The sequence below is a fragment of the Prosopis cineraria genome, unplaced genomic scaffold (genome assembly GCF_029017545.1).
Source record: "Prosopis cineraria cultivar Desert tree isolate PC_DT_omini unplaced genomic scaffold, ASM2901754v1 PC1, whole genome shotgun sequence".
NCBI lineage: Eukaryota > Viridiplantae > Streptophyta > Magnoliopsida > Fabales > Fabaceae > Prosopis > Prosopis cineraria.
In genome coordinates, this window is record NW_026555332.1 from 38,017,237 (window position 1) to 38,029,765 (window position 12,529).

At 33.3% G+C, this 12,529-nt stretch overlaps 1 protein-coding gene and 1 pseudogene across 1 annotated transcript; both read right to left on the reverse strand.

Moving 5' to 3' along the window:
* Nucleotides 1-1,363: 1,363 nt before the first annotated feature.
* LOC129295142 (uncharacterized) lies at nucleotides 1,364-2,125 on the reverse strand (annotated as a pseudogene).
* Nucleotides 2,126-2,402: 277 nt separating this feature from the next.
* LOC129291281 (uncharacterized) lies at nucleotides 2,403-10,323 on the reverse strand. Its single transcript, XM_054928565.1, has 11 exons — nucleotides 9,757-10,323; nucleotides 8,925-8,993; nucleotides 8,498-8,590; nucleotides 8,180-8,304; nucleotides 7,658-7,853; nucleotides 6,724-6,899; nucleotides 5,708-5,837; nucleotides 5,106-5,266; nucleotides 3,913-3,995; nucleotides 3,677-3,785; nucleotides 2,403-2,977 (listed from the first exon to the last, which is right to left on the reverse strand). Exons 1-11 carry the CDS (start codon nucleotides 10,087-10,089, stop codon nucleotides 2,773-2,775), a joined length of 1,680 nt encoding a protein of 559 aa, XP_054784540.1. The 5' UTR covers nucleotides 10,090-10,323; the 3' UTR covers nucleotides 2,403-2,772.
* Nucleotides 10,324-12,529: the final 2,206 nt, after the last annotated feature.

Sequence of the window (12,529 nt, forward strand, 5' to 3'; positions counted from 1 at the left end):
TTACAAATGTGAGTTGCAAATTATATGAGTTGATATATCAACAATTATATAAAATTTAACATTATTTTTTTAATTATGAGAAGTAACATCAGTTATTAAATTATAAATTTTACTTGTTTATTTACTAACGTTAGTTATAAATTACTTATATGTTTTGTAATTTACAAACATTAATTGTAAATTATTGACAGGTTTTGTAATTTATAATTGATATTAGTAAATTAAGAAATAAAATTAATAAATTAATAACTAATATTACTGATTATCTGACAAATGAATGTAATTTACAAGTAATATTAGTAAATTAATAAGTACAGTAAAAAAATTAACAACTAATGATTTTACATAATAAATAAAGGGTATTTGTTCTTTTTATCGGCAAAATTCCTTTGATTTTTCTCCTCTAAATTGAACTGAAATTTAAAAATTTTTTTAAACCCGCTTAAAGTTAAGTCTTTAGAGAGATATTTAATTGAAATTTTCTCTTAAGTATATGCTTAGCGCAGCTTTTCAAATGACTCTTTTGGCCAAAAAAAAAAAATTTCAAGGAAATGAGGAAAGTATCGTGACGTGAGACTTGTCAGTGCGAACTCTGTACCTGTTTGGATGCCATTTATCATCAATGTGCCCTTAAACCATGGTTTTAGTAAAAAGAATCCAAACGCCCTCAGTTTTTAATAATCAATCTTCTATTATGAAACTCTGTTTTGAGCTAAGCATCTAAAGGCAGCTTTTGATTTTCAATTATATCTTTTAAGCTCCTGTATTCTGTGTCAGAATTTTTACTTGTAAATGCATCTGCTTGCGTCTCATGAACCATTCAAGTAATCCCTTTCATTCTAGTGAATGTGTGCAGGTTCTCATCCCCTTTTCCTGTGAAACTTTTTTTCATACCAAAACACATAATATCATATTATAATATTAGTTATTGAAATTATGAAAAATTCTTCTATCTTTAACATGATTTTCAAATATAATTTTCATAATTAACTCTATATATATATATATATATATATATTAAATATTATATAACTATTAACTAGATCACTATATACATAATTATTTGTTAAATATAATTTAACAAATTTAGTAGTCTTATATACAATTATATCGATATTTATATCTTAAAAAGACAATGTCGTTTATAATAATTTGCAGATTAAAATTAATTATGATTAAATCATCCAATCATATCTAATTCTATCAAAATTAATTTTAAAAAAGCAAGATCTAAATATAATCACATTATATTATAATATAATCAATTTTTCGCATAAACAGGCTCTTTATATGATTAGATAGTAACGATTCATCATGGCGAACCATGCATCGATGACACGTAAAAGGAAAGCGAAGGAGGAGATCAAGAAACATGAGCAGGGCTATACAGCACCCAAGCTCTATTTGCAGGAAGGCACGATTCATACACTATTTGCTAATGAAATTATAAACTTCCTTCGACCAAGCTAATTAGTAAAGTACTCTATGTCGAAACTTTTAGGGTTCATCCGATTTCCAAGGACAGAATGCTTACCTCATTCTCAATTATATATCCATACACCTCGTTTGATTGTTGAAGCAACCGACAAGATTACTCCCGAATCCAATCAATCGGAATCCTTCTTCTTCAACTTCTCCACACGGTAATTCAGTTCCTCGAGCCGGACCACAAGACCGGTGACGGAGTGCAAGATCCAGTAAAAAACCAGAGAGGCGGCGATCAAAAGGGCATTGCGCTGGCTCTTGATGATGGATTTCTGATAGCAAAGGTGCTCAGAGGGATGGCGCCTCTGGGGATTGACAAGAGGGTCTCGTCTCGAACTTCCAGTAGATGTCGAGGAGCAGCAAGATGCAGAACGGAACGGTCGAAGAGAAAGGTCGGAGGAGATCTGTGGTGACGGAGATGAGACCCTTGCGAAGAGGGTCAGGATCAGTGAGGGCGAGGAGAAGCAGCATGACGGCTTCGCCGACAGCGTAGCTTAATACAACCCACTCTAGCGCGATTTGCAATTCAGCGCACGAAGGGACTTGGACCGATGATTTTGAAGGCTTGGAAGTTGAAAGACAGCCGCGTTGACGACGAGTTTGCTGGAACGGTGGGTCTATGGAAGATAGCGTCATTCAGGCGAAATTGAATGCTCGGTTTGTTTCGGTCTTTCGGCCAACTTTTTATTTGTTTTTAAATTTAAACTGTTCAAATTAAATTTATAATTTTAAAAATTATTAAACTTAAATCATCAAATTTTATTTAACAGTTGAGATCTGCAATAATACCTCCTCCGCTCTCCTATGCAGAGGAGAAAACCCAATTGCCATTTTATCCTTGCTTTGAATGTGAAGTAGAAAGAACATGATAAAAAATTGTTAAGAGAAAACCCACAATGTTAGACTGGTTCAGTACCTTGCCGTGAAGAAATGCTATCTCATATCATTGTTATACACATTAAAAAAATGTCGATACATTCTTAAAAAGTAAAAATAATATCTAAAAATTTCAACTTTATCCTTAAAATGTAATTATTAATTACATTACCCTTATATTCATTGTCAGGAGACATGACCTTCCAGAACCAGCTGCAATATAGATTGTGAGGTCTCAATGTCTAAAACTCTAACGCTTCTGCAAGATTTCCTGATGCAGAAGCAAAGTATACAGAAGATAGCTCTAACAAACAGTCACTCCATTTTAGCCGCCTAGCCCAAGTAGGAAAACCGTGGTGATACTCTCATCTTATTGCTCAGACAGAAAAATCTATTCCTTTCAATGTCCTTTCACTGAAGTGTTCTACGAGTAGGGGGCAGGGTTCGTTTCTCAAACAAAGCGTTACAAGACTTAGATATATGGAAAATAATACAACTTATCATGAACCCAACTAAAAAATAATTGGGGTTCGAATAATTTGGCTTGTCAAATCTCCACAACGCTGCTGAGGAATCCAAGCTAATAGATGCAAACTTCTCTTCAGACTGTCCTCCCCTGTAAATCAAGAAAATACTAAAATGTCTTATCCATGAGAATTCTAAACTAAGAGATTCCTATTTGGACAAAAAGAACTTTTAGCTTGCCTCAAGGGCATCAATCATCTGAAATCATCAAGGACATGCACTAAACGTGCAATTCAACCTTCTTGTTTACAATACAGTAAATGCTTGTTCATGCAGTTCGATTCAGAACTTTCATATTGATTGGTATCCTATCCCCTTTTTAGAGATATTGCCGAGGATGGTCCTCGTCACCTGTGAGTCTCATATCCAAACTCAATACAGTGACCAGTTTGTGATTTCTCTCTACTACAAACAATGAGCCTTCACATAATGGGACCTCAATGAGATGCATACACCACACTTTATCAGAACTTAAGCTGTAGTCCTTCCATGACAGAAAGAATATAGCAATATAAAATGTGTACGTCTAATCACCTCATAATATTAGCCTGCTGTTTATTTCCAAATTCCATTTCTTGCTAAAATACTAGGTCCGGGAAATATTGGTTAACAATTTAGAGTTTAGACGTACAAATATTTTGTCACATCTAAGCTAAATGATACTTTAACTATCCAATATCGAAGAATGGGATTTTAATACCTCCATATTACAAACTACTTGCCATTAATTAAAATTTGTTCTTTCTTTTGTCGAAGGATGTTCATATAGCACAACTGTTGAGGTATATACCTTAGGAAATTCTTGATTGATCTCCATAGGGAACCATGTTTGCTTCCCATGCTTGAATGACCTTTTGCGTGCCTCTTTTTGAAATCATTTACTCCGCCTTTAGATGTCCCTGAAAAACGAGGTGGCAAAAATCATAATGTGTCCCCCAAGTAGTTCAAGTATGTTATTCATACCAAGCTTTCACCAAAATTATTTAGTCCGCACTTCACAAGTTTTAAAGAAAAATGAACTATTACCCATGTCATCGGAAGAGATTGATGCGTCTTTGCCAGATGTTCTCAGTGAAGCCAATTCCTCAACAAGCACACGTTCAGCACCACTATGCCAAGCACAAATTTGAGGATAATGAAAATAAGGAACCCTCAAAATGGAAACAAGAATGGGTCTATCAAGAAGGCATCATGAATTTAACCTGAGAGGCCATATGTTTTCAGGAATCAAGCCACTACAGTTTGTAATGTAAATAAATTCAAACTCACTCAGATAGATACATTCGGGTAGTGAAGTGCCTCCATTATTGGGGGTAGAGTATAAAAAATTACAATCTGGGTAACTTCCCTTCCCGGCCAATCTTAAGATATTACTCCGAAAATTTTCCTTAGAGAAATCAAACCCAAATTGATAAAATACGCTATCCGTTCTTACCAAATAAGGTTAGTGTAAGGCCTTTTGAGGCAAAAGGTCATTGCAAACTCATTCTATTTGCAAATGCCGGGAGCACGGACAACAAATCACACATTTTTAAGAACCCTCAGAATGCTTGTCAAAGAAATCGAAGCTTGGAAGATAAAGAGTTTTTATCTGTTATCATAAATTGAGCTACCCCTTTGGGTCAAACCCTCTGAGATGGAAAATTATTAAAAACTTATTCATTTTGCGGCTTTTCAGTAGAATACTAACAAAGCAAATTAAAATAGAAACATTGGTGACTTATCATTGGTTTATTATGAAAATCTAACTAAAAATTGCTTCTCTTGGGGATCACAACCAAAGCAGACAAGCACTTTACACTTAAGAACCCAAAAATACTAAAAAGTTTCCCGTACTTGTGAAACTCCTGATAGGCAATTAATGACGTACTCTATCTTCTTTTCTTATTAAATAAACTTAAACAGAGATTGGCACGTTGCATGTTCTACATTTGAGGGAAGCAGAAGGGCCATCAACAAGTGATAACACCAGTTCCAATTTTAACATTTTCAAACAACTGTTTATTTCATACATACATAACTTATTTCTACGAAACACTGGGTTGAATGTCAATATCACTGCTGTAGCTGTACCCTCCCTCCCAAAAGCAGGGAGGAAGGAGGGGGGGAGATGTATCCATAATTTAATTACAAATTTTGGCACACTTCAAGCCATGCACAGATTTCATAATTCTATCGGGACTATCAGAAATAAGCAAAAAAGTTTAAAGTGCACAGACCTGATACTTTTAGGGATGAGAACATTCACGATGAAGTAATGATCACCTCGAACAGATGGCTTATTCATGTCAGGGACTCCCAAGCGTGACAACTTCACAAAATCTCCTGGTTGAATCCCAGAAGGAATTTGGAGATCCCTTAAACCCTCAACAGTTTCCACCTGAAACGACCCAAGTCCAATCTTCAAGGTCATACTAGTGCTACAGGCTATATTGAATAATGTTACTAGTGATTCAAGCGCTAAACTGACTAAAGAAATGTACATAATGATTAAACTTGTCAACTTGTTTCCATATACAACACTAAATAAAGACATTTCAAAACAGAGTCAACACTAATAGAACCACCATAATAACATAATGAAGCATGATCATCAATGTATTAGAAGACAACCACGAGGATCATGTTGATTGTACTGTAATTGTATGAATCCACAATTGCTAGCAAAGAAAGCCTAGGGAAGCTTGACCATTTGTGTAAATAGCCACAAGCAAGATATATCATAGAAAACATTAAAAGTAAGATATTCCATTGTTAGCCAAGGGTGCACACCCAATCAGGTCAACAATATGCATCTCAATAGCACGAAGATTGACATCACCTTTTTAACAGACCCAAGAATTGCCTCTGTGAAATCAATATTAATCTTAGAGTACAAATGAAGACCTTCTCTCCAAACTCCATCCTTTTCATCAACATGGATGACTATATAAAGGTCACCAGCTGTACCCCTGAAAAGATTGCACCTTTTCTCATCACCACTTAGATGAGTTGAATTCTTATAAATTCTAACCATAATTTTTTCTTCTGATTGCAAATGAGAGCAATTTTTGGCTCAGAACAACTTTAAATAGGTCTCACAATGGTGATCCTTTCACTTTCATCACCAAACAAGACACATTGAAATAAATTCACGTTTATCTATCATCAATAGGTCATCATGGTTTCAGTAGCAAAAGTTGCTGGTTTGAGCAGTAAAACTGATAGTGAAAAGAGGATGGGGGAGGCGACCAGGAATAGGTCAGTCTCCCATAGTTGACTAAATTTAGGGCTCAATACAATGTCATACTTTCTAGATTAAGAAGCCAAAGCTCCTGATAACTGTTGTTAATGAAGAGTCCAGTCATGACTCAATTACAACAATTTTCTGAAGACATAACATTTGACAGTGACCTTAATAATGTCTTGTTTCTATGTCTCAGTTTCTTATTAGCAAATTTAAAGAATATGCATTCAACTATAAAATTTCAAAGATTAATTGCATATGAAATTATGATGCCTAGGGTTAAAAACAATAAAAGGTCTTTGTTTTACTCACTATATTACTAATTACTAATTACTAATTACAACTATATTCCTCTCCTATCAACCTATAAATTAGTAACATCACCCTTGAGATCATAATACAACCCTCCTAGGCATGCCGAAAGATCATGTATCAGTAAAATATGTCTTGTCTATTCAAACGCTTCAGTTTCTCAGTTTCTGAAGAACCAAACATCGCATCAAGTACAACATCCTTTTTTGTTTATCTCTTTTCCTTTCCCTTTTCTTTTTGGGCCATGGGGTGGGGGGATCATCAGAGCTAAAGAATTTATGCTTATGCTAATGGCTAACCTATTCTTATAAAAATTCCCTTCTCCTTGAATTTGCATTGTGGCTCCGTTATTGACACCAGGAGGAATGACTATTTCCATTGTTTGTTTAGACTGCACCCGTCCACTACCACTGCACCTTCGACAGTTATCAGTGATTATCTTGCCAAGACCACGGCACTCAGAGCAGGTTGAAACCTAAAAATCAATTGATATCATCACTTCTGCATTGCTGATGATGTACAAATAAGTTTTTAAAAAAATAAACGGAAAGCATAAGAAATTGTAATGCCGAAGGTTAGCAACAGAGATGACAACTTCACAGACAATACAATAATCAGATATAGCAAGTAGTGGCAATTATAGGGTGTTAACGACATTATACAACTACTCTAGAAATTGATTAATCATAACAACAACAACAAGAAGCCTCATCCCACTAGGTGGGGTCAAATTGATTAATCATAAGTTTGAATAACATATTTCACAGTTGAAGTTATTTCTATCTGGATAAATTTACATCTTTAAACTCTTCAAATGCCAATTATCTACATCAAGATGAAGTAGGTAGGAAGATTCAATACAAGTCAAAAGATTAATATAAACAAGTCAATTTCTATTTTCTCTCTACACTAATGCCATGGGATGCAAATTATGAAGGAAAGAAACAATTTTTTGTTAGAAAGGGGGACAGTACTTTAGGAGAAATGGATAAAATCCTTGATATTAGACAGGGGAAAAAATACTTAGGATAAATGGTGAGGGATGATGAGGCTAGGAATCTTGAATAGCTATATATCATAGAATATTTCCTGATGTATTCATACGTCTTTCATGAATTTCAATTTAGAAAAGAAAATATCAATTAGTTTTGCCACAGAAACACATGTAACAAAAAGAATGGAATTAGTAAATGCAGTGATAGGTCATTGTCATGTCACCCATATCTACATTACCTGAGACATTACTCCAAAGGGTGTTCTTTGACTTTTCATCTCTCCTCCTCTGCCACCACAATTCATGCATGGTTTAATGCAATCCCTTGATTTAGCTCCTGTACCATCACAATCATTACATGCCTGAAAACAAGGAACTTCAATTTCTCTCCTTCCTCCAAAAATAGATTCCTCAAAGCTCAGGTGAAGGTCATACCTGAATGGAAAAATATGATAAAAATAAATACTGTATACTGTGGGAAAAAATTTGCCAGCAACTTACCAGCAGATATCTGTAATAGCTTAAACAATAAGTTGGCTTCTTTTTGGAGCTTGGCTAGGTTTTTCATGGGGAGGTGTCATTCAACTAGATAGGACAGCCATATTTCAAGAAACCAGTTATCAAAAGGACAGTATCAAAGTGGATGCCTTTAACTATTGAGTTAATTCTGGAACAAATTTGTCACAGTATGTAAAAGAGTAACATGCTCTCAACTTCCTTTTGTAGCACATGAGCCAAAACCAACTTGAGAAGATAGTTACCGAACATCAAGACCCCGTTTTCTGTTGTTTCTCAAATTGAAGTTCATTCCTCCTAGTTCATCACCACCTCCAAATAGACCATCCGAACCACCAAAGAATGCATCAAATACATCAAAAGGATCAACCTGAGTAATTCATAAAACATAAGTAACTAATAAATAAGAGGTACTTGATATAGAGCCATGCTTCTCCAAGACCAGGAAAAGATGAAACACATTATATGCTCATAACATAGGACTGTTTCATCAATGAAAGAATCTTGAGTTCCTCATGGGCCATGGCCAATGGAGCAATCAGAAGACTTGATTGTAAACATACCCCTGAAGCACTAGCTGACACTCCAGTTTCTCCTTGTAGACCTGCCTCACCAAAGCGATCATATAAAGATCTTTTCTCATCATCTGATAGAACCTATATACATGCTTTGTTAACCCAAGAAGGGAAATAAAGAGATCCAAATATAATGCAAAGCAGGTATAACCCATGAAGAATACAATCAACCATATATCCTACTATGCAATAACGGACATTGCACCTGATATGTAGAAAGTATGACCATGCCGATGCCCAGATTATGAGCACAGGGTAGTGGGTAAGTGAATAGAACTATAAAAGATAAAAAGGAGATGAATTGGGACCAATAATATAATAAGAAAACACCTCAATTGAATCCATCTTGCATTCCACAAGAGCACATTCTACTGACAGTAGAAAAAGGTCACACTCTTATGGGCAAAATAATTACCTCATATGCAGCACTTATCTCCTTGAATTTCTCTTCTGCCCCGGGGCTCTTGTTCATATCTGGATGGTACTGATAAAAAGAAAATCACATTTTTTATTGTTTTAGTGGTATATAACAAGAACTTACAGCAGACATGAACATTACATTTTATTCAAGTTTAGAATTCACTTAAAATCTACCAAAAGATAAAACTCCAAATCCTCAGTTGCAATGTTTATAGAAACTGGTGGATATAGTATAAGGAAGATGAAACCATCCATGAACCATGCAATTACTTGAACAAGACCAGCGGAGATGGAAGCTTATAAAGAAAAAGAGGTCACCAGTGCAACAGATGATTAAACCAACGGTAATCTTTTCGTTTTTCGTTGGTTATGGATTTTCCTGTATCTGGTTTGAATGTGCCATTTGGTACACTAGATGTTCCGATGAGAATGGTTGAGACAAATTGGGGAGATCATGGTGATTAAACATAGTTTTCTCTTATGGTAGCATGGGTTGGTTATGAGAAGACTCCAGAAACGCTAAGTCATATAAAATTACTTCAAAGACAATTTCTACAGAAAATTGATCTCACAATACTGGGAAAAAGGAAAAAGACATTGCACATAACAAAAGGAAAGAGGCAAAAGAATTTTTGCCTTCTTACACACACACAGTGATCAACTGTTACTCCCAAAATTCAGCGGCAATGTATTAAGAGCTTACAGGGGAAGAAGAGAACCGAAAAGACCACAAATACCGAACATCATTTTCCCAGAACCTAAACACAAACCATAGCTATAAAACCAAGATGCAACAGATAGTTAGAAACAAGCACAAAGCCACCAACCTTACGGGCTAGTTTTCTGTAAGCGCTCTTAATCTCTTGCAAAGAAGCATTCTTACTAACTTTCAAAGTCGAATAGTAGTCATTTCCAGTAGCTCTGGCTATAATACAGCGCCAGGCTTTCCCGCGCGCGAAAACAAAACGAGGGTTCTGAAAAGAACCAAATTTGGGCAAGAATTCAGAATCAATAGCACTCAATCCGAAGCTACGAACAGACGAGGGTGCGCAGGAGGCCTGTAACACATTGGATCCAACCAAACAGTTGGCAATACGATTGAACTTGGATGAAGGGTGATTGAGGTTGGCATAGCAAGAGGGACTGTGGATTGAATGCATCTATGGGAGGGTTCAGCTCAGAAATTGAGAAAGAGGGGATTCGTGGAGAAGTATAAAAGGAAGCGAAAGGGTTTAACGTTTGCTGAAGGTTTTAGAATTCAAGAAAATTTTCATGTTTATGCTTCATTTGGCCGGAATGCATATTCTTGCTCTTTTATGATGGCCAAAATATTCTTGCTCTTGTTTAAAGAGAACTTTTATGCTTAGTTTTTTTTATTTATAATTTCAAAATATTTATTTGAATCGAATTAATGAGATCTCATGTAAGGGTATTTACAAGACTGAGATAGGAGCATAACATTCCTATCCTATGTCTCATTTTGAAAAATAATTGAGACTAAATTTATATCTTGTGTTTTGTCTCATTTTGTTCCAAAAGTCATTCCACCCTATTAAAAATTGGGACAGAATCGAGATGAGATCAGGACGTTCAGCCGGCTCGCGGACAATGTAGGAGAAAAGCACAAATAATAATATTCATTAATTAAAATTTTAAATTACATAACTTATTAAGTTTAAAATTAAAACAACATGAGCACATAAATTACAATAATTATAGAATTACATTGATTATAACTACAAGTGCACAAATTAAAATCAAATATGCATGAGACATAAGACATTATGATAGTAAATATAAGTAATTTCTAAATTATAAAAGTAGCAACAATAGACAAGCCTGATGTAACATCACGTTATTGTTCTTTTTCTTTAGTTAAAATATGTTAAGCTAGCGACTCTTTGCAAAAATAAAATAAGGAATACAATATAAATAAAAATTATTAAATTGATAGATATAAAAATAAATTATATTAAATAGTTAATATATTGTAAAAAAAATATTACGATATACTATTTACTCTATGTCTTTAAAATTATCAATATAAAAAACTTTTAGTTTTAAATTAGAACATCACGTATTGAAAATTATAATTAATATACTTAATATATATTTTTAAAATAAAAAATTATATATATAATATTCGAAATGAGGCGTCCCAAGGGTAATTACTTGTCTCATCGTGTCCTGCAAAGTCTCATTTCGATTGTTTTTGGATTGAAACGAAATCAGTCTCAAAATGATCAGAACAGAATGGTGCCAATTAGCATAAATATAAGTTGAATACCCCTAGTTTCATGGATTGCATTAAATTTGACAAACTAACTATTTAAAATACAACTGACGAATAATATGTCTTTATGAAAATTTTTATATTATGTTATATATATATATATATATATATATAGAAAACTAACATCTTTCCTTCATCAATGTTTATCAAATTTTTATTAAATTTTATCAATATAAACAATCAGTTATGTTAATTAAAAAATTTAAAGTATTTAAAAATTGTAAGGGTATCCATAGGATGAGAAAAGGTTACGACAACCCTAGTGCTGCCCAATCTCCCATCTCAAAAAGGAAATGAAATTTTATTTTCATCCCTTGTTCCATTTCATTTTGGAGATGATCTGGACTCATTTAGAATAGGGACATGATTGAAAAATCTTGACAAAAAAGGCAAAGAGTTAAAAGAAGATAGACAAATAAGAATAAAAAAACTAACCTCTGTAACAACATTCCTATATTTTCATTGGTTTATATTTTTAGTATAATAAATTTTTTAATTTTTTAAATTTATCTCAATTATCAATTTAGTCTCTTGAATTTAATTTTTATCTATTTAATTCTTCATATTTTCTTAAATTATAACATTAGTTTTTTAAATTTTAAAATACAAATTAACTGTTAATTTAATATAATAAAATGTGTAATGTAAAATATACATTAATGACTTGACATATGTATAAATAAAAATGAATTACTTGAAAAAATGTTTTAAATCTTTTATTATAAGTATGTTGAATATTCTATTTGTTTTTGTTTATAATAATATTTCCCTAAAACTTTCAAAAAGAATGAAATATTGCGTCCACATTGAACCAAACATCCGTTGATTGTTGAATCTTTACTTTGACCAATAAACCAAACATGTGTTGCTCTTTGAGTTGGGACTCGGTTTCGGTGCTCATCCTAGGATGAGCACCGTGGTGCTCAGCACCAAAACACTGCCGTTTGGCAGTGTTTTTTTTTTGTTTCCCTTTTTTTAAACCATAAATTTATTATAATAATAAATAATTCTTATAAAATTATTATTTTAATATTTAATAAACTAATAAATATTAAGATGTTAAAATTGAACCTAAATAATTTGAATGAAAATTTTGCTCTGAGCATTGAAAACTGTATTGAAAAATAAAAAATGATCTGAATAATTTAAAATAAGAGTTGAATCTAATAAAATGAGTTAATTTCTTACACTGTAATAAATCAATATTTGAATTTTTATTAAGAGAAGTACTTATATTTAATATCTAACTATGCTTTGAATGATATTATCTCTCATAGATAAATAACTATGCAAAATTAATAAAATAA